The sequence below is a fragment of the Mercenaria mercenaria genome, chromosome 1, assembly GCF_021730395.1.
Source record: "Mercenaria mercenaria strain notata chromosome 1, MADL_Memer_1, whole genome shotgun sequence".
NCBI lineage: Eukaryota > Metazoa > Mollusca > Bivalvia > Venerida > Veneridae > Mercenaria > Mercenaria mercenaria.
In genome coordinates, this window is record NC_069361.1 from 7,619,483 (window position 1) to 7,643,075 (window position 23,593).

The following is a 23,593-nucleotide window of genomic DNA, read 5'->3' on the forward strand; positions in this document are numbered from 1 at the left end:
ACAATGAATGTCATGACCGGGGGTCGTATTACCAAGACTATATTGTAAATCTGCAAATAAATCTTTATTTATTAAAACAATACGATCATTTTCAAACGAATCTGTTTAACCTACGAGAGTGTATGCTTTCAATAGCTTTCAGTTAGGAGATCGACATTTGAGATATGTTATAAAATGAAATAGAGCTGTAATATTACAAGTAGCATGTTTCTTTCGTGTGAATCCAGACCTAGATATTGTCATACATGTTTCAGTGAAACGAAAACAATAACATATAGTTCAGAATTTCAATTTTCACATCGTTTCCCTTGTAAAGTTGTTTTTATCAATCTCGCGTTAAAAAAGTTAGTCCCGAAACAAGACCTATCACTAACGCTGATTTATATGCACAGGCGCCGCTTTCATACAGGGTTACTAAAATATTTTGATCATTACCTTTGGCACTACTGTGACCTTGACCAATGAACCTTAGGACCTAGAAGTGGTCTTGATGAAGCTATCTTCAAAGCAGTTAAGAAGATATTGAGCTGGCATGAACCCGGACGGACGGACATGCGTAACTGCAATACAGTCCTCAATACATTATACCCTACGGTGTAATAGATTGTGATATGTTTCGTCAAATATCAGTTTATAATCGAAAAATAATGGAGGCATGTTTTCATAATGATATTTTATTTTTTTTTTTAAAAACTTATCGAGACCCCGGCAAGGGGAATAAACGATTCGAAGTAGACGATCATAACCGCTAGTTTGAGGTGGCCCCTAAACTAAAGGAGCTTCCCCTCAAAATCGCTAAAAATATAAAACAGGAAAGGCGTCTTATATCAATAAAACTGCTAACACTATTAATTACATATTAATTCATTTATTCTATTGAGTGAGTAAGGCCTTTATGTGTTTTAACATATTGTATAGACAATAAAACTGCTTTTCAAAAATAAATACTCTCTCTCTCTCTCTCTCTCTCTCTCTATCTCTCTTCCAAAGAACGAATGTGTAAGGAAAGAAGGAATACTTATAATAGCTGGCAGAGTTGTGAAAAGGGGTACTACATACAGTTCATTTTGTTTTACTCTGTGTTTACAGAATCCAGGAACACTGGTTAGGTTAACTGCCCGCCGTTACATGACTGAAATACTGTTGAAAAACGGCGTTAAACCAAAACAAACAACACGGGGGGGGGGGGGGGGGGGGGGGGGGGGGGGGGGCCTGTAATATGTACTAGGGGAGGTTTTCAAGCGCGTTACAGTCTAGTAACTGTCCAACTGTCCATGTTATTACCCGTTAAATAACACTTTTGTTACCATTGTGTTTTTGTTGACGTTGATAAACATTTTGGCAGAACTTTTGCTCGTTTCATGGCTAGACAAAATACTTGTATATTTACACAGAGATTTATACTCGGCTGTAATGTTTGGAGACACGTTCATCTTTGTTGTTCAGTGATTTCAGTTGGCCATTACACTTTCCTATCTGGCAGTTCGATAATCATCCTAGTGAACAGGTTTGATGACTGTCCCCTGCCCTGCTTGTGTCGTGTTGTTTTCTGGTGTTTTGGCTTCTGCAAAGTCCTCGAGCACACATGTTTACGGTTCTATGCGATTTTTATTGATTTATTGTGGTCCTAATTATCCGATACAATTTTATATATCTGTTTTGCCTACACACATGTTTGTTAGTTTTAATAAGCTACATTACATATAGCCTGAAGTTTTATTAGATATATAACATGTAAAATGTTGTTTTATATCTACCTTTCGGTACTGTAGATATTCAACATCTCAAAAAGTTAGATTTTACAGCAAATACTTAAAAAATGTCTTTAAATGTCTACAGTTCATTTACGTTCTTTACTATTTAGGGTATATATGATAATATAATTAACTTTGTCAATTTTTGCGTTAGAGATATGGTTCAGCACTTGTTAGAAAGCTAATTGGCCTATGGTTTTATTAGACTAGTAGAATGATTGTATGCGACGTCAACGTGACGTCATATGACGTCATATGTTTTCAGTGTTTCCAAGATGGCGGAAAATGAAGAGAGTGTGAAATTGTATTATGAATTAGGTAAATCTCAGAAACTTGTTGAACGCGAATTGAAATAAATGTACCCAGAAGCTTTTGCTCCATCTATACAGCAAATAAGAAGATTACTCTCAAAATTTGAGGCTGAAGGAACTGTTAGAGACAGAAGCAATGAAAACACTGGTAGACCGGCAAGCACACGTATACAGGGTAGTGTTGATGAAGTACGCAAATTTGTTGAAGATACGTCAAAAGTTTCAATTCGCAGTGTCATGGGAGTTCTTACGAGCACGACCAAGGTTGCTAGCTATGAATCAGTACATAGAATTTTGAAATATGATATTAAACTAAAACCGTACAAAATTACTGTAATGCAACATCTAAAGGACGCTGATGTTACCGCAAGGTTAGCATTTGCTCAGTGGTTGGATCAAAATGATGAAATTATTGATAACATTTGGTTCACAGTTCAGACTCACTTTCATCTAAATGGTTGCGTTAACAAGCAGAATCTACGATACTGGAGTGTACAGAATCCTGAAATTTATGACTAGTGATAAAGTTAAGGTCTGGGCGGCGTTGGTTTAACGCCTTTTCAACATTTTGATCCTGTTTTTTTTTCTTTCTACACTTACTGGAAGTTGAAGATAATTATATTTGGGCGCTTTGCTTCTCTTGGATGTTTGAAGCAACCCGCCTGAAATATTTTCCATTACTGTACAGCTTCTTTTTATTGTGGGCCCTCTATGCAAATGCGTGGCTCTGGGGCTGTGTTTTTGGTGCTCTTTGCTTCCGAGAAATCTACCCTTACCTATTATCTTTTGAGTACTCGTGGCATTATCGGTCCATTATTCTACGAAGAACACAATTAAACAGTCACAGTAACGTCCGAATGATACGTTGAAATAGTTACTGACATATTCATACCTGCACTTAGAAGAAAAGGTTGCATGGAAGAGTTTTGGTATCAACAAGACGCTGCAACCCCACATACTGCTAATTCTGTTTTAGAAAATTTGAAACAGCAATTTGGAGGTCAGATTATTTCCCTGAAGACTAAGACTAACTTTGAATGGCCCCCTCACTCATCAGACTTAAGTCCATTAGATTTCATTTATATGGATGTCTAAAAGAAAAAATCTATTCTCCCAAGCCAGACACATCACTGGATTTGAAGGATTCTGTTCGCCCTAAAAATGCGCAATATAAGTTGTGAAACTTGCAAAAACACCCTCAGGAACATCGACGTCGTTTACAGCTCGTTTTGCAAAATCGAGGGGGACATTTTGAACATCTATTGTAACTGAAGAAGTGTCGGTATTAAAATAGAGAAAAGTGGAAACTTCACAGGTCGCTCAACACGACAGAAACGAAAATGTTGCAGGCTCGGTTTGATTGAGCCTGTTCATGGACGGTAGGACGGAAATGCATGCTACCGTCCACGCCCTCTAGTCCCGGGTTGAGCAGAACTCAACATTTACACATGCTAAAAGTACAAATAGCAATTTAGAGACATCCGCAGATGTATTCAAACGGCGGTGAACATGGAACCTTCGATGATACACGTGTTGAGGCGTGTAATTCCATGAAGAGCGGCGTTTGGTCCCCATATAAAGTAAAGGGTTTAACACCATCACCCTGTCTGTTCATTTCCTTTTTTTGACACTAACACTTTCCATTTTTGTCATTCCAGGCACCATGTCAATCAGTAATTCCACTGGTATCAGAAAAGCGTTTTGATTCCTCAGACTGAGGCGCTACAATATAATGCTACAAGATCAAACACAACACACACCATTAACTACAGCCGCGTTGTGTATGTCAGCAAATCAAATCAACCTATTATTATCGAAAGTTTAGGGCAATTCATTTACCTTTAACAATAGACATTCAATAATAGTACATGCAACTTCAATAATACAATAGGCGCCGAATTTTCAATCATTGTTTGAGTTGGCCCGCACAAATATGGAATAACCCGTAGAGTAAGACGATTAGTGTCAAGTAATCTAATTTCAAAGTCAAAGTTTCCACTAGAGCATTTCTAAATCTAATTTTGTAAAATTAAAGTTGGTTTGAACATAAAAAAAATACTGGGGGCGTGAAGGTCATATATCCAGTGAAATACTATAAACGGCAATTCAATTCCATTTCCATTCGGTAGAATTTCATTTTGAAAAGTGATGCTTCACAGACAATTGTTCTCATATTAAATAGAGCTTTTCAAGTGTAAAAAGTCCCAGTCTTACCCTTATTTATCAAGCTGTCCATCGTCTTTTTGTAGAGAAAATAAAACTTCCTTTTCCAAAATAACTTCTTATATTTATTTTGTTTCGGACATATATGTCCAGTGCGTGTCATTTATGATATTTTGAAACTTGCAAAATCTGGAAGCAGAACTGTTACAACTGGAAAGTGCTGTTATATTGTAAAGCTGATAAAGTTCATGATGTCCATCATGTTTTGTTAACAGCAGGCGCCACCTAGGTTGGTACTGATGTTGTTATAGATCATGGTGTGTCAAAATATATAATATACATGTAATGACTTACATTTTCAGATACATTAAAGACCAAACTCTTACTGAAATGTTCCTTATTTTCAGCATACTTCAATTAAGCCTTTGCACTATTTCTGCAGTATATATGCATCAATGCTGCAATCATGTTGCCCGCTGTAAACTGTATAACGTCAATAACAGCACGAGCTACACGTACACGGACATTAATGGTCACGAAACCACCACATTGATCTGAGTTAATGAATAACGATAAGTGATTAAAAATGAGTTGGATACATATTGCAAGAATGAAGTAATTGACATATACGAATGGGACGTTTTTAAAGTCCTTGAATGTGTGTACACTTAATCTAACATGTCCAGTGCAGTATGCAGCTCGCCCCTGTCATCTTTATCACTTACGTCACACTCTTGATGACTAATGTTAATCATAGGCTGATCACATCAGTCATTTGGAGAAAATAACGGTGATAAAACATTGAGAAAGCCTAAATAAGTTAAAGATTATCAAAAACCTGTAGGAAAAGTATCTAGTTTATTTCAATATTTCGGCTGTATTTTCATACAGCTACTTTTATTATCACAGCAGCGTTGTTTGTGCCGTGTGGCGGTCGTAAAATGTCTCCCCGTACATTCAATCAGGGCTGTTATATTTCGACCTTCTCAGATCGTTCAACACGACTTTTATGTCATGTTATTTGTACTGTTTAGTTTCTCAACATGACCATTTCGGCATGGGTGGTTCCAATACTCCCGCTTTCATAGCCTTGGGTATTGTATAATCACCCCTTGGATATGGTGCCTGCTTTTTAATTTTGTCTTTTGACAGTTCCTGTGATACGCAGGCTCCATAACCTCAGATCCCCTTTCTAAATTCCAGTTTGTTTTGTTCTGCCCATTGTTTTCTCGTTTGGGGCAAACCCTTTACTTTATCTGGGGACCAAACGCCGCTCTTTATGGAATTACACGCCTCAACACGTGTATCATTGAAGGTTCCATGTTCACCGCTGTTTGAATACATCTGCGGATGTCTCTAAATTGATTTTTGTACTTTTAGCATGTGTAAATGTTGAGTTCTGCTCAACCCGGGGCTAGAGGGCGTGGACGGTAGCATGCATTTCCACTACCGTACATGAACAGGCTCAATCAAACCGAACCTGCAACATTTTCGTTTTTGTCGTGTTGGGCGACCCGTGAAGCTTCCACTTTTCTTTATTTTAGTCTCATGCAAACAGCTATGGGTCAGTTGCATTTTTTGGTGCATTTGCTTTTCACCGCTAAAATGAAGGTCATTTAAATTTACTATAGCTGAAGTACCTTAAATATAGCCTCGCAACTTGAATTCTCAAGATAGTATTCAATAAATACGAAGCACTACATAATACACTTCTCAGTCACATTCTGTATAAGTAGTCACTATAATTTAGGTGTTTTCTAGCTCGGGCGGCCTTAAGGTACATTTAAGCAGAACCATGGCACTTACAAGCTATAAAGTGTAAAGAAAAACGCCACATACATTGATAAATATAGTTAAATAAACTAAATTCCGTTTTAGAACAAACTTGAAAAAATACGATTTGTTTCACTATAGACTATTTAGTGTCAGTGTAGCCGTGATATTCAATATGAAACCTTTTACAAATCGGCTGTACTCTTTGGATGAGTTATGTTGATCAAACAGATATTGATCGGGCGATAGTTTTATTCATGATTTCAGTTAAAAAAGAAATTTCTTTATTGGCTGGATAAAACAGAATGAGAAGAAGAGCGCGAAAAATATTTTTTCATAATGTGAACCATGTTTTTGTTAGTCTTACGCTTTTGTAAATATTTTTTTGGAAATTATTCAAATCAGTAAGCGGATCTCTCACTGATGTATGTTCGATACATTGCTTGGGATGTAGAATATTTCATGAGAAGAAGCCATCCAGCTGGCTTACGGAACTTACCTGAAACAGAGCTCGAAGGAGTCTTGGGGTGTGGAATTCTTCGTGAGAAGAAGACGGAAGGGCACATTAGGTCTTCCGTTACCATTAAAAGGTAGAAAGCCGTCCTATGATCTTATTGTATTAGCTTGACTCCAACAGTAAAAGATGAGTAACATTAGAAGCATAGAAAAGAAACCATATATTTTTAAAAGTTTCACATAAGATTCAATTGAAAAACAACTTTGTAGATGATCGCCTTGGGAAATGTGTTTTACTATTTCAATATGTTTTATTTTAAATCTTTTACAGTCACTTTTGTTGAACGCATTTTCTGTAGTTCTAATTTTAGTTTTGCATTTTTTTATGCTTGGATTTTGGGATCGGAAAACATTATGATAATAAAAATGTTATTTGTTCTTATTCGTCTGCTTTATAACCCCACACAAATGTTACGCGGCACACCCAAAAAAACAATGAGAGGACTATGCCTGGCAATCAAGCAATAGATCATTTAGCAACAAACATTAAGCAACATTTTATACAATTACGAATTTTTTTCGGTGTGCCGTATTAAGCACGATTTTATGACCTCGTATGAACTTATGCCGCCTGAATAATGTACCAATCGGATTGCTTGGTAAGGTATTCTCGATATTTTCAGCCATAATGAGAGATTAAGTAAGGGTGGTGCTGATTGGAGGAAAGGCTGTGATTGTTTGGTGTCCGCCGTGTGTCCCTCCACAATTTCTAAACACAGTCCTCTTCAGAACTACTGTCCTCATTTATACAGAACTTCACAGAAGCCCCTTTCAACATTGCCAAAAATTTTAAAATACAGGTTTCTGTCCATATATAACTTGTGCTTCAATTACATCACGCCGACCATCTTTTTTAAAGATATTTCTTGTTAAGCATACAAGACTTTTTAATTTTGTATTTTGGCAGTTTCTGTGATATGTAACCACAGATCCTCTAAATTCCAGTTGTTTAGTTCCGCCTATTCTTTTCTTGTTTAGGGCACAGCCATTATTTTATCTTGGGACCATACGCCACTTTTCATGTAATTGCAATCTGTGCAACATTGAAGGTTCCATATCCACCGCCTTATGAATACATCTGCAGATGTCTCTAAATTACATTCTGGTATTTATAACATGCGTAAATGTTGAGTTCTGCTAAACCCGGGGCTAGAGGTCGTGGACGGTAATGAGCCATGAACAGGCTCAATCAAACCGAGCCTGCAACATTTTCGTTTATGTCGTGTTGGCCGACCTGTGGTGTTCCAATTTTGTTTTATTTTTGTAATAATGTAAATTGATAACAGAGTACCTGTCGAGTTGCTGCTGCTAGTATCAGTTACGTTCGTACGTACCTTCTGCTACGGTGCTTTTGATAAACATCTAATTTGAATTAGACGTTAAATGAAGACAGATAAGTTAAATGATCAAATGTTTATTTTCAAACATATCCGTAACTTATTGAGAACCTGATTAACCACCTTTATTTGACGAATATTTTTTTTCGAGTACACGAAGGTTTTGAATCAAAATTTGATTTATGTCTCTGTCTATCTGTTCGTCTGTCGGACAGTTCGTGGGGTTTCAGCCAAATGCTCAGTGCCAAGGCTTGTTTTGCACATCACTGGCATTTACGGGTTGAACTGCATTTTGCTGCAGTTATTCTTCTTAAAACTCCGTGTTTTGCTAATCTGTTGTTACATAAGTTAGCCATTTCTGTTTTCAGACTTTCATTACTACATTAGATATATTGCATCATTAAAGGGAGGTAATATTAATAAAACACAAAAACTTTTTTTGGTTAATTATGCGTATATATAAGTGCCTTGTGAATCAAAACATAAATGTAAAAATACGGAAACAAGAAATTGTAGGAAAATCTTTGAAGATAAAGGAATAACGTTTTTCAGAAGTAAACATATCCTGAAATATTTTAGATGTTGACTGAGGGAACCTCTTTTATCACTTTAGATATGCGTTTTTTATCGTTTTATTCCTTTGCAGTCCCCTTTTTCTGGCGAAGTGTTTCTGGTATTGCCACTTCGTATATGTCATTTTCGTGAAATACATTTTATATTTTTGTATGCCTGAAGGTTTTGCAAAATATCTATTCTGAATAGATGCCTTGGGCTGTCACGTAGCCGCAGGAAATTTCATGAAATAATTTCTACATGTAAAAATATGTCTGTGTTTTCAGTTAGTAAATGCACTTTTGGATTAGGTAATTGTTTTTTTACCATTCTATCCCATTTAAAGTATATTGACATATTGCATCATTAAAGGTAGGTAGTATAAAAAGAAAATACTAGAATTGCAGTTTTTTTACCGTATCTATATAAGTAAGTTGTCAAACATAATATCAGTAAAATATAAGAAAACAATAATAAATTGTAGGAAAATCTACAAAACGAAGGAAATGTCGAGAAATATTCTATTTTCACAAAATAACCTTATGATATGTTTGGATATTGCATATAAATTCATCCTTCTGTTTAAATGAATCGGTATGGGGTGTTTGTGTTTCCACTGATTTTGTCTAGTCCTGAACGCATATGCACATATTATTTTATCATCACTTCCCGTTGCTTAATTCACACATTGCAACTGCTTCACAAATTCTGAAAATAAAATAAAATTATGACATTTTATGGTCAAGAAGCGAAGTAACTGGGAAAAGCATACAAAGAGCAAGCTCCAGTATTATTCTGTCATTTATATCAGTAACACCCTTGGAGAAACTGGTTGATTGTGCCAGTATATATGTCAAGGATTCGTATCACAATGATATATTTACTCTTTAGATTAAAATTATCTAACAGCTCTTGATTTGTCATTGACAAATCACTGCCATATAATTTGTGAATAAAAGGCAAGCACCTACATATAACCTTTTTATCTGCTGAGAGTTAAAGGCGAACTTTTTTTCTAAAACTGTATTAAAAATTAACATATGACAGACAGATAGTAAGGTTAGAAAAACTTTTAACGGTGTGAAACGTATTGTTTTCACGAAACATTATGCATTCATGTTTTATTGTACCCCTGTGATATTTCGATACAAATTGCAGTATATTGAGAATTCTAACACCTTTAAGATTTCCCTTTATGAAACCGAAGAAGGGCTTTACCGTGTATTGTCTAGCCGATTAGAGCACGTTTCGCAAAATGAACTACTTTGGGCTATTCCGGTATACTCCCTTGTATTTAAAACCACATTTTATCAATGAAATCACTTGATGTAAACGGTAGTAAGTTACGTCGTCTGCTTTTGTGTTATAAACAACAACAACAATGGATTCCAATGACCTAAGCGCTAATAATTTTCGTCCTGTAGGGGCAATATGTACGATACGACGCGAAATTGGAGAGTGGAGAGTTACTAGATATTTGTTTGATGGTTTAATGATGAATGTGAGCTTCAATGAGTTCTGTCAAACAGAAAAACTTCAAGATTTCTGCATGAAGTAACCGAGAATTCCACAAGTAGCTGCCAGGAACTTAATGACTATCTATTACAGCTGACAGGAATGACTAATGATGAAATGAACAACAATGATAATGTATTTATAATTGAAACTTTTTAAAGTGATGTAGAACAAGTGAATTCATACTATTTATGATAAAGTTCTGAAACCAAATTCGCTCAAACATGCTTGTTTTTTATTATATAAAATAAGAAGTTCCTTTGGAAGCGATGGCAACAACCAAACAAAATCATAGCAGGCTATTTCGATAAATTCTGTTCACAAGAAGTATATAAAATCACACTCACTGCCACTGGCTTAAATAAAATCTTTTAGAAGAAAACCCATTAATGGAGACCATGATCTTACTCAACCCGTTTCAAACACCTCTTTCAAGGAGTGCATGTCAAAGTATGTAATGCATTATGGAGCTTCAGTCCACAAAATTAAGTAAACAGTAAGTGGTACTTGACAAGGTACACAATCCGATTGATCCTCTTTCGTCACGAGATAAGAATGAGTCAAAGAGAGAATGAGTCAAACGGGTATGAGATATTCGGCAACGTGGAAGAGCGACTTTCTCGCTGCATAAAGATCTTTTTCCCATGGTGTCATTCACCTAAAGTAGGTTTTATATCATGACATTTATTGAACGGAAAACTGTTCCATGACGATTGCCATTTAGATAAAATGTTTACCCTACTTACACTTTACACCGATTTCAATTCAGTACATGATAATGAAAGGGATTTCTTTGATGTAGTATTAGAAGTATTACACTATGATGGGTTGGAACGTCATAAAATCTGTCACAGTGTTACAGTGAGTTGCTGGAACATCCTATAAACTGCCAAAGTATCACACTGGAACGGTTTCAATCATATTAAGAGTGGTTTTCTAAATTCCAGTTTGTTTAGTTCTGCCCATTGTTCTCTCATTTGGGGCAAACCTATTACTGCATCTGGGGACCAAACGCCGCTTTTCATGGAATTACACGCCACAACCCGTGTATCATTGAAGGTACCATGTTTACCGCCGTTTGAATACATCTGCGGATGTCTCTAAATTGCTTTTTGTACTTTTAGCATGAGTAAATGTCGGGTTCTGCTCAACCCGGGGCTAGAGGGCGTGGACGGAAGCATGCATTTCCACTACCGTCCATGAACAGGCTCAATCAAACCGAGCATGCAACATTTTCGTTTTTGTAGTGTTGAGCGACCTGTGAAGTTTCCACTTTTTCTATTCTATTAAATTCCCTTTAAACTGCAATAGTATCATACTAGAGTTGTTGAAACGTCATAAAACCTGGCACATTTTCTTTTTATACTAACTGCTTTGAAAACTGGTGTAACTGTAGTCCTTCTACCAGCTCTGCGAAACAAGAAACAGTAAAAAGTCTCCCCGTACTTCTTGGATTCAGTGTTATTATTTTTTATGTCTTTCAGGATCAAGGAATCCATTCCATATTTAACAGAGTTCCGCTAAAGCCACACTAGTGCTTTTTACACATTCAGTTACCTTTCATTAATAGATTAAGACAAACTAAACCCCTTTATGGTTTGCTTGATTGCATTATATGCTTCTAAAGGATATTTTCATAGATTTTATCAATGATTTAATACTCCATAAAAATTATATAATGTTTTAATTTTTTCGAGTCTGTCACGTGAACCTTGCATGGCGAATCCACAAGCACTTATTTGAGTTATTACGTCTCCATTTACCGTGTTAAAAATCCATTTTTATGTAAGCACGAACAATTTATACAACTGAGCAATGAAACTACATTACCAAACAAAAACTGTTGAGGAAGATGCATTTGTTATTAGTAAACATAATTACATACTAGTAAACAAATATCGTTAATAGTTCAGTATTTAAAGGTATGGAAGAAAACGGACAAATCTTGTAATGTTTTTACAAATTCGTGTACCCCAAAATGAAGGGTGTGAATTTAAGCATATTTTTCTAGGTAAATTGAAGCATGTTAACCTATATGGCATAGTTGACCTCAATATATTTCCATCACAAAATAGAAATACCTTTATGCTTCATCGCTAATAAATAAATCATTTAGTTTTTAAGGTGATTTATTCTCGTCATTAAATTTTTTTAGTACTTTCACTTCGAGAAAGTACGATTGAATAATAATAGTTAAAAACCCGTATAATTATAGACGATATCCGAAAAAGAAATATTTTACCATCAAAGTCAATTTTACCATCCCCATTTAGGTCGGCGTAGTCTATTACTTTAGTTATCACATCTTCGTCGTCGGGATCTTCTACGCAGTTGCATTTCCTCAGTATTTCTGAATGAAAACAGTCGATAGAAATACATATTTGTTAAATACTCGTAGGATATTGTTATTGTTTACACAATAATCGTAAATGAATTCGTGACTTTGTTTTGGCTACAGGAATTTCTGAAAAGATTAAATTATGCTTGAAGCCTAGATCAACATCCTATGATATTTATTCAAAGGGCAGCTTATGAGATGTCGATTGTGATTCAAAAGAAAACAGGGGATGTTTGTTAAACACTTACGACCCCTGTGATGACCTGCAGTAGGCAAGTGGATATGTAAGTTCGTAGTGCATATTATGACCTGTTAAGACAAAACGACAGGAAAAGCTACTCGGGCCAAACATTGATTACAGACAACTATCCTATAAGGACTGACATTCATACACCAGAGTATCTGCTTAATTGATTTGCAAACGCTTCCAATCTCAATATTACTATTAGCGTAACCTTTAGGTACTGACTTCAGAACATTAGGAGCCATCTCCTGACCACAGACATTCATTCTATGAAATTAGGCAACTCATAAGTACTTCAAAAATTGCTTAGAAATCGTTCCAATTTTAAGGTCATTGTGATCCTGACCTTCGACCTACTGACTTAGAAAATACTGGCGATAATCCGATGAATCTGTAAGTTAAAATCATTTTGAATAAGTGTTTTTAATTATTAAGATTTTTTCTTATTCTCGAGGTCTTGATGACATTAACCTTCTAACACCCCCACCCCCGAAAAAACACAACAAAAACAACAACAACAACAACAACAACAGTATGTGCTATCTACTAACCAGGGGTAATCATACTATGAAGCTTGTTGACTGTAGACTAAAGCGGTCTTCATTTATTAAGCGGAAATCGTTTTCTCTGTAAAGGTTGCTAAGATACTGAAACAATTATGGTCAAATGACGACAGGCATATATGTATTTTAACGACTGCTGGTCAAAACGTTCCCTATTTGTTGTGCGGTAACCATTTCCTGTCTATAGTTCATTGTGATCTTGATGTATGACGCCAAAAACAACAGGGTCATCTACTTCAACGGTAATCGTCCAAAGAAGTTTGACAACTGTTGGCCACAGCGCTGGCAGAAACTGTTTTCAGTTTCAATGTCACTGAGACCTTGATCTTTAAACCGAAAACAACACAAGTCGTTTTCAGATGACAGGCGTCATCCTATTCGACAGGCGTCATCCTATGAAGTTTGATTATTGTGAGCCTAAACATTCTTTAGGTATTGAACCGGCAAAAATGGTCTACAAACCGACCAACAATGAGCAAAGTAATGCAGTCCCACTTCTTCGGTAGGAGGCAGTTGGGGCATGATAATAGCTTTAAAATACCTTTGAGTTCTTCACGATCTATGTAATTATCTTTATTTTTGTCAAAGCAGTCAAATGCTTCCCGTAATTTATCTTGTGGAGCTCCTTGTGCATACTGCTTTTCCATGAATAAACAAAACTCCTCACAACTAATTTTCATATCATCTGAAAATGTTAATGACAAGTTTAAATTTAATAAGATATACGTCTGACAATAGCGTAATTATTTGTCACGAGGTTCAAAACCAAAATGTCAAAAAATAAAAAAAATATTTTGGAGATCGAAACCGAACTTCCTCGTTCGCTGGTTAAGTGCTCTACTGACAGATATTTGGTTAATTATTGTTCGAACCCAGCATTTGGAAACTTATTCAGACGTTCACAACTGCAAGCCCCACACTTGCTTGGTTGGTCTCTCAACTTCTGTAGTTATGACTTACAGGAATTTTCGTGTGTTATGGTGCGTTTACGTAGTCATGCAGTGACACATGGACCATAGAATACAAAACAAAAACTTTGAGAAAAAGTTCAACACCGAGTCAAACGTCCCGTTACATCTGAACAAGGAACGCAGTTCATAAATGTACAATGTTACAAGCAAACGTATTTATTCCAAATAATGCAGACAAACCATTGCTATTTGCATTCGAAGAAAGAATTATTTACTATATCCAGACATGTTATTACATTACAATTTATGACAAACTGATGTCCAGCAACAGGGACAATATACAATACAATACAAGCAGAAATCTGCTTTTTCATGTATTTAAATATTCATATACACCCTTTTCAATGCGAATATACATAAAATGAACAAGTTTCCTATTTGCTTGGAATCTAACATCTAATACATTACTAAAATTAAGCAAGAGGGTCATGATGGCCCTATATTGCTCACCTGAGTAAAGTTGCTTGCATGAACAAATTTCTATGCTAAAGCTTCAAAAACAAGAAATAAGGTCAGTAGGTCATATTCATGGTCACTGAACGTCAGTTTTAAGATTAGTGTGCAAAACTGTACATGCCATCTAAATTTCAAGGCTGTATCTTAACAAAAAACAAGAAAGTAGGTTAGTTGGTCACATTCATGGTCACTGAAAGTCAGTTTTAAGATCGGTGTGCAAAACTGTCCATGTCATCCAAATTTCAAGGTTGTATCTTAAAAAACGAGGAAGTAGGTCAGTAGGTCAAGGTCACAGTCGGGTGACCCTTATCACTTTGGGTCATCAGGTAAATATAATTAAACAGTCTTGGAAATATGATCTGATAATATTTGAAGTATTTTTTTCCTATATAACTCATATATTTTTCTATATAACTCATATATCAGGTGACCCCTGGGGCGGGGCCTCTTTTCGCCCCAGGGGCATAATTGGAACAATCTTGTTAGAGATCAGCTAGGCAATGATACATACAAAATATCAAAGTCATACGCCTTGAACTTAAAGATTTTTAAACAAATTTCCTGTATATGAGTCAAAGAGTTAAAATTAATAATGTTCAAAGTGACTGGTTAGAAATCATTAAAGGAGTGCCCCAAGGATCGATTTTAGGACCTCTTATTTTTAATATTTTTATAAATGACACTTTTTATTTTGTTCAGCAATCTAATCTATATAACTATGCAGATGACAATACTCTGTCCTTCAGTCATGCAGATCCAAACACCTTCAAATACACCTTAGAAACAGAAAGTAAATCTTTAATAAACTGGTTTGACATTAACCAGGCAAATCCAGAAAAATTTCAGTCTATATGTGTAGGAAGCAAAACAAATAAGTTAGTAAAATCCTTTCAAATTGATCAAAATGAAATCATGTGTGAAGATGAAGTTAAACTTTTAGGAATAAATCTTGATTACCTCTTAAATTTTGACAGCCAAGTTACTAATTTATGTCAGAAGGCAGCAAAACAACTCAATGTCCTGCAAAGGTTAAGTAAATTTTTTAATTTTGATACTAAATTAGTTATTTTCAAAACTTTTATCAAATCCAACTTTAATTTGGCATTTCTGTAGCAAAAGTAACGCAGAAAAAAATCAATATAGAGCTCTTAGGATTGTTTTTGATGATTTTTCTTCGTCATATGACACATTACTAAACGAAGTTTATATGACATCACTTCATTTAGGTAGGCTCAGAACTATTGCCACTGAAACATTTAAATTAATTCACAACATGTCACCAGAAAATCTAAGATCTCTAATAAATGTTAAAGATTCTTTTTATAATTTCAGGTATGTAAATATGTTAGAAGTCCCCAGGGTGAAGACTGTCAGGTATGGCAAAAATTCATTTAGGTTTGAGGCTGTCAGGGTGTGGAACAGTCTGTCAAATGAAATCAGGACCACTGATAACTACAAGGACTTTGTCAGACTGATCCGCACCTGGACTGGCCCCAAATGTAAATGTGCCATGTGTTTTTAGCTTTGCTTTACTTGCTTCCCCTGTGTGTCTTAGGTTTTTTTTTTTTTTTTTTTTTTTTTTTTGTAGTTTGCTTGCTTTGTCATCTGTAATGCATGTATTGTATAATTATAATGGTTTTAAATGTAACTTTTAGTTCTGTGTGTGTAACTCTTTTCTTTTTAGTTTTAGTTACAGAATGCTACATGCCAGTGATGCGAATGTTTTCCTCAACTGTTTTAAGTAGTTTTTAAATGCCTGTTGTAAAATGTGACTCTTCTTATTAATTTTTGTGTAGTGTCAGCTAATCTTTTTTATGTTGCTTTAAATGTGTTCCAAATCTGTATGTGGTAAATTGCTTTCTTTTTCCTTTTATTTGCTAGAATCTATGTGCTATTTTGTTTTAATGTGCTGTAACATGTATTTGATAATTTGTGATTTGTTTCTTATCTACTTAGAGCCAGATGCTTTATTTGTTTTAATGTGCTTTAACATGTATGTATTTTATTACAGCTGTTTTACTTATGTTGGGCTTATTTACATGTGTTTGTCGGAAAATAGCTTTAAACTAGTTTTTTATGTTTTATACTTATCCGACGTTAAATAAATCTTCTTGTATCTTGTATCTATATGTCTATGTAAAAATAGGAACCCCGTTGCAGTGCCTCTTTTCACCCCAGTTGAATAATTTGAACAATTTTGGTAGTATACCACTAGGCAATGCAACATACCAAATATCAATAGCATAGGTTTGCAGTTTCAGGCAAGAAGATTTTCTATGTAATTCTAAGGAACCCCGTGGCAGGGCCTCTTTTCACAACAGAGGAATAATTTGAACAATCTTGGTAGTGGACCACAAGGCAATGCTACATACCAAATATCAAAAGCTTAGGTGTTGTGGTTTCAGACAAGAAAATTTTTAAAAGATTTTTTCCTATACAAGTCTATATAAACCATGTGACCCCCCCCCCACCCTGGGCGGGGCAATATTTCAGCCTAGGGGGATCATTTGAACAATCTTGGTAGAGGCCCACTATATGATGCTACATATAAAATATCAAAGCCCTAGGCCCTTTTGTTTTTGACATGAAGATTTTCAAAGTTTTTCTCTATATAAGTCTATAGAAACAATGTGACCCCCCCCGGGTGGGGACATATTATATCCTATGGGCATAATTTAAACAATCTTTGAAGAGGAAAACTAGATGATGCTAAATACTAAACATCAAAGCCCTAGGCCTTATGGTTTTGAACAAGAAGATTTTCAAAGTTTTTCCCTATATAAGTCTATATAAACCATGTTACCCCTGGGGCGGGGTCATATTTGACCCTAGGGGATTATTTTTTATCAATCTTAGTAGAAGCCCACTAGATGATGCTACATACCAAATATCAAAGCCCTAGGGCTTGTGGTTTTGGAAAAGAAGTTTCTTCCTTTCGGTTGCCATGGCAACCAGAGTTCTGTACGGAATTTAATTCTTTGAACAATTTCTAAAGAAGACCATCCGAGGATCATCCCTGTCAAGTTTCATCAAAATTGGCTTGGTGGTTTAGGAGGAGATGTTGTTTAAAGGGAAGTGTGGACGGACGGACGGACGGACGCCTGACGGTGAGCGATCAAAATAGCTCAACCTGAGCCTTTGGCTCAGGTGAGCTAACAAATAATATTTTACCCTTTTAAAGAAATTACTCTCAATAATTGATGAATCTGTCAATATTCAAAATACAATGTATATTAAAAGATAGCATTGCCCGCCGTTACATAACTACTGTAGAAAAACGGCGTAAACCAAAAGCAAACAAACAAAAACAAAATTAGACAGCACAAGATATGCAATTAGATTTGAAATCAAAAGGATATGAAAGTGGATCTTGATACAGTATAAACTATAAAACTCCGGAACATATCCTCATTCTTACCATTTTTATCCACGTCTCTTATATATTCGTCAACGTCTTCGTCCGTAGGGTTAGCTCCACAGACTCTCATCAAATATTTTATTTCGTCTTTACAAAGCTCTCCATCTTTGTTTTCATCAAGCTCATTAAACATTTTAATCCATTCTACAAATTGTAAAAATGACATTTAAACCGAATGTGTAAGTGTTGCTCGTGATCCTCTTACAATTAATGTTGCTGACTGCATTAGGATACTTTTTAACTGTCTGGTTAGTGACATTAACTTGGTAAATGACAGTTAAAATCACCACACAAATGTAATATATATATGACTTTAATAAATGAGCATATTTGGCCTGTAGCTGATAGGTTCCCATTTTGATAGGTAATAAAAATACAAGTACATGTAATACCCGGATAGCGTTATCATCATAACCTGGTCTCGCTCATATTCGGTACTGCTGCACTATCTTCGACTAGTAAAGGAACCCTTTTATAAAAATTTTACATATATTTATTGTTATAATCTACATAAAAGTACATTACAATAACATATAATATATAAGAAAATATGAAAATATAGCCATTCTATAACAGAATTATAAGGGACTTATATCAATACTGTACATATTAAAACAACAATATATTACAGGATAAGATACATAGCATGTTAATTTGCAATTCGTTACATATAACACGAGACAAACTGTCACGAGAACTTAAGCATTCACTATTAAGTCTTTGTTTTCAACATAAACTTGTTTAAAATAATCACACCTCATATGATTACAATAAGTTAAGTTCACACAACTTTGACATGGAGATAGAAATAAATGTAACCAGAACTAAGATCTAACCTGAAATTGCTTTGAATACCTTTCTAGATATGAATTTTATGTCTATGAACCGTTACCTTTTTTTTGTTGGATTTAACGTCGCACCGACACACGATACGCCTTATGGCGACTTTCCAGCTTTAATGGTAGAGGAAGACCTCAGGTGTCCCTCCGTGCATTATTTCATCACCTGGGTAGAACCACCGACCTTCCGTAAGCCAGCTGGTAGCTTCCTCACATGAAGAATTCAACGCCCCGAGTGAGGCTCCAATCGTTACCTATAGCAGTTTTGAAAGAGTCGGGTTTATACAAGTTTGCTTTTAACACCAAATTAAGGAAACAGAATGTGACGTAAACAACTTATTTGCGTTTTATTTTCTTTTTTAATAAAATATTTTCTACTATAATATGTATGTTAATAGAGGATATAACACGACACGAGAGTTTTTTTATTATTCTGAATTTATTAAACAAGTTGAATAAAATAATAAAATGGGAGGCCTTGTCGAGCATTTTATCAATTTTATTGAACGAGTGTAATAAATTAAATGTGGAAAGTCACAGATGTAATATTCTTTTTATCACATGTTAGCTTTTCCTGTCGAAACATCAAAAATTCTACTTTCTTTCACTATATAAATAAGTCAATTGGACCAACGTCTCCTATAAGGCTATAATATAGGATTTTCAATTTTATGTAATGGCATTTTTACACTCCCGCGACGTCAAACATGTGATAAAACGATTTTAAATTAATTTCTTCTAAACCATTAGTAATTTAGGACAGCAAAGATGTCTGCAATAAGAACATATGTACAGAATGATTAAACGCAGCTATATGTTCCTTTGATGGCCTGTCGTACTTTCCAATCTCATTCGACTGTGTCATGATTAAATTTTATTGGTTTCTATTTACTAACAAATCAAGTCATTATTGTACCCTCCGACAAAGTTGTAAGGGGGGGGGGGGGGGGTATACTGGTTTCAGGTTGTCTGTCTGTCCGTCCGTCCGTCTGTCTGTCCGTAGACACAATCTTGTGCGCACAATCTCTCCTCTTCCCCTTGACACAAATTAATGAAACTTCACATAAGTGATCAGTAACAACAGTAGTTGTGCATGGGGCATGTTTGGTTCTTTCAGAAAAAAAAATTGCAGAGTTACGGGACTTTGTGTTTTGTTTCTATACTATATACATAGACACAATCTTGTGCGCACCATCTCTCCTCATCCCCTTGACACAATTTAATGAAACTTCACACAGGTGATCAGTAACAACAGTAGTTGTGCATGGGGCATGTTAGGTTCTTTCAGAAAAAAAAATTGCAGAGTTACGGGACTTTGTTTTTTTTTGTTACTATACTATATACATAGACACAATCTTGTGCGCACCATCTCTCCTCATCCCCTTGACACAATTTAATGAAACTTCACACAGTTGATCAGAAACAACAGTAGTTGTGCATGGGGCATGTTAGGTTCTTCAAACGACACAAATTGCAGAGTTATGGGACTTTGTTTCTTGTTAACATACTATGTACATACAGTCTGCATATGCAATCTTGTGTGCGCCTTATCTTCCACATAATTAAGCAATCTTGTGTGCGTCAAATTGCAATGTACTGTGTCAGTGCATGCGAGGGGTACATTCATCACCTTTAGTGATAGCTCTAGTTATTGACAAATGTCCTCCGAAGCGTGTCAAAGAATGCTACAGTTGTCTACGCAAAATATACCAGAATAGTTTAGGTATGAATCATTTTGTGACCTTGACTTTGACCTTGACAGCGCAACAAACCTCAATATGGTTAACATCTGTGTCAAATTATTTTCAAATCCCTTAATAAATGGCAGAGTTATGGGCCGGATATGTTAACCTTTGTCTTCTAAGTGTGACCTTAACCTTGGAGCTAAGGTTATGGGTCTTGCGCATGACATGTCAACTCATTATAGGGCACATTTATGCCAAGTATTTTAAAACCTCTTCATCAATGACAGAGTTATGGACCGAACAAGAAACAGACCACGTTAACCTTTAAGTGTGACCTTGACCTTAGAGCTAGGGGTCTGGACCTTGGGCATGACAAGTCGTGTCAATTTCTTTGCAAATCCCTTGATAAATGGCAGGGTTAAGAATCAGACAAGAAAAAACCTTTGTTAACCTTCGACTTCTGTCACCTTGACGTTGGAGCTAAGGGCCTAGGTCTTGCACATGGCATGTCACCTCATTATAGGGAACATTTGTGCCAAGTAATTTTAAAATCCCTTCATGGATGGCAGAACTATGGACCGGACACGAAACTGAGACTGTTAATATTTGACCTATAATTGTTACTTTGACAATGCAGCTAGAGGTCTGGGTCTTGCGCATGGCACGTTGTCTCATTATGGTTAATATTTACGCCAAGTTTTTTCAAAATCTTATTATGGATGGCAGTTACAGCCCGGATAAGAATTTACACGGACGCACGGACGGACAATGCGATTTTAATATGCCCACCTTCGGGGGCATAAAAATTCTGCCTTTTAGTGATCTATATTTGTGTAAAGTGTCATAAAGAGCCATCGACGGGTTACTCGCTGTGTGGGAAATATACAAATTTAAAAACAATTAAGAGCAATAAATGCAATAACTGAAGTATGTACATGCGTCACTGCCTTTAAGTGATCAAATGTTTTATTTTCATTAAGATCCATTAATGGACTACTTTGCTATGTGGAAATTAAGGATCATAAATTTACTCTTGCCGCTGAAGTGATCTTGTTTAAAAGTAGCGTGTGCACTGTCGTATAGTTATCCACATTGTTTAAAGTATCACGAGGATGCATCATGCAGTCAACATTTCCTATTGTTAAAAAAACCAACGGTAAAATATCTGCTTTTAATGAACAAGTGGGAGGATATTAAGTGAGCAAAGTTCATGTGCTAATTAATATTTATACGAAATGTGGTGACTCCAGCTAAAATACTTTTTGAAATATACGCATTCATTTGTTTTACAAAATCAAGGAGAATAACTCAGCTATAACTGGATCAAAGGCGAAACTACTATACATGATCAAATACCATGTGATAATGAATAATTACGTCAAATTTGTTCATTCTAGCTAAAATACTCAGCTTTTATTCAGGAAAAAATAGTATTATTACATGTGAGAATAGGCCATGTGCCAATTAATAATGTGAGATTTTGTATTCTAGCTAAAATACCTTTTGAATTATAAGCATTTTCAATTTCAGACATAAGGACGAACAGCCGGACGGACAACAACATAACAATATCCCTCTGCTTTCGGCAGGTTGACAATAAGTGCACTTGATATTCGTGTAAAAAATGAACTCCAACGCGATTGTATTTCGTCATGGACTTAATGGGAGTAATAATAAGGAATGATAACTTACCCTGCTGCATATCCGTAGTCTGCGCCTGGAATAAACACATATTCTAATAGAAAAAAAAATCTCACAAAAGATCATTAGTCTATAGTGTATCATATTGTTCTAACAATTGCCATCTATCACTCTTTACGCAATGGTAATTATATGGAGCTGTCATGCTAAAAATATCGTCACATAAAATCCTTTCCCTCGTGTTCATCGACAGCTTTCTTCATGCAGTCCCATACCTGGAGTTTCTATCCACCTCCTGATAAGTTGTGGTTTATATGTGTTTAGTGGATTTTTATCAGAATCATTTCATCGCTGTAAAAAGTGAAATTAGAAAGACATTTACCATTTTTAATTTTTTCTTGATATCTTCCTGTAAAATTCACGACCTCGTTCACACAGTGAAGAATGATATATGGGGTAAAATCCGCTTTTCTGGATTACTCAATTATAAATGAAAGCAATGAATGCATATAGAATCCCTACAGATAAATTGGTATAAATTCAATAAAGTAGATGGCTTCAGATGAATATTGCCAAATCGATATAACATATTTTGCATATCAAACGTCTGAACTATCAAATATGCGGAAAGCGTACATCTATTAAATGGAATAGAAACACTTATACAAACTGTATCAAAACGAAAAGAAAGAACGCCCAGCCAAATGTAACGGAGTAAACATTCTTTTGTGTGCTTTATATCCACAAGAATATATTTAGGGTGAGACAGGTACTTATATGGACGTAAATAACCTACACTGAAATCGAGTCTCAAAAACTGAAAATAATATCAAGTTAAATCTGCAATACGGAGTTATATTATCGTGTCCAGAAGTAGATCAACAAACAAACAAACGTATTTTACCAAATTCATCTCCCTTAAATCTGCAAAAGCGTACATGTAGAAGGTAGCACAGATGATGTTCAGAGTGAGTCAGTGTTATGGTTTGGACTGACTTTCTTCATAATGGTTTCTGGGGCTTTGCAAGTATCGTCATAATCAACGTTTTAAGTATGAAATTTAGACTTATACTTTAAGATTTGTCTTTTTGTACGATTTGTAATGAAACTTTTCATGAATATGCACGAATTGCAGTGAAATATTTCATGAATATGCATTAAATTCTTTTATTTCGATGTACTTTTCAAGAATTATGGAGTTATAATATTTGTGTTTTTATGACATATTTTGTATTCTTATGTTAAACCCGGGTACAAACCTGTTTTATCTAAGATTTTGTATGGGTTATACAAGACATTTAACGGTTTGTGTACTTTTGATCGGAAAAAGCATGTTTGTGCGGTTAAAGTGCGTGTAATACTACGTATATACATAGAAAAAGAGGAAAATCCACAAGTCGCCAAACATGGCAAAAATGAACATGTTGTTGGCTCTGTTTGATGAAGCCTGTCCGTGGATGGTACTGGATGACTTTTTACAGGAACATCTGTACGTGATTTTTATACCACTACAAACG

The 23,593-nt window shown here is 35.4% G+C and overlaps 1 protein-coding gene across 1 annotated transcript; it reads right to left on the reverse strand.

Moving 5' to 3' along the window:
- Positions 1-8,286: 8,286 nt before the first annotated feature.
- On the reverse strand, positions 8,287-22,597 carry LOC123545799 (troponin C, skeletal muscle-like). The gene is made up of 6 exons (XM_053538999.1): positions 22,459-22,597; positions 22,128-22,152; positions 17,912-18,055; positions 13,608-13,751; positions 12,164-12,271; positions 8,287-9,114 (listed from the first exon to the last, which is right to left on the reverse strand). Exons 1-6 carry the CDS (start codon positions 22,459-22,461, stop codon positions 9,083-9,085), a joined length of 456 nt encoding a protein of 151 aa, XP_053394974.1. The 5' UTR covers positions 22,462-22,597; the 3' UTR covers positions 8,287-9,082.
- Positions 22,598-23,593: the final 996 nt, after the last annotated feature.

What these genes read in the sequence shown, in the direction of transcription:
- LOC123545799 (XM_053538999.1), bottom strand. An exon ending in AGATCGTGAAGAACTCAAAG is followed by an intron (nt 12,272 to 13,607) that starts GTATTTTAAAGC and finishes GTTTTCATTCAG; the next exon opens with AAATACTGAGGAAATGCAAC. An exon ending in TGGTAAAATTGACTTTGATG is followed by an intron (nt 9,115 to 12,163) that starts GTAAAATATTTC and finishes TTTTATTTTCAG; the next exon opens with AATTTGTGAAGCAGTTGCAA.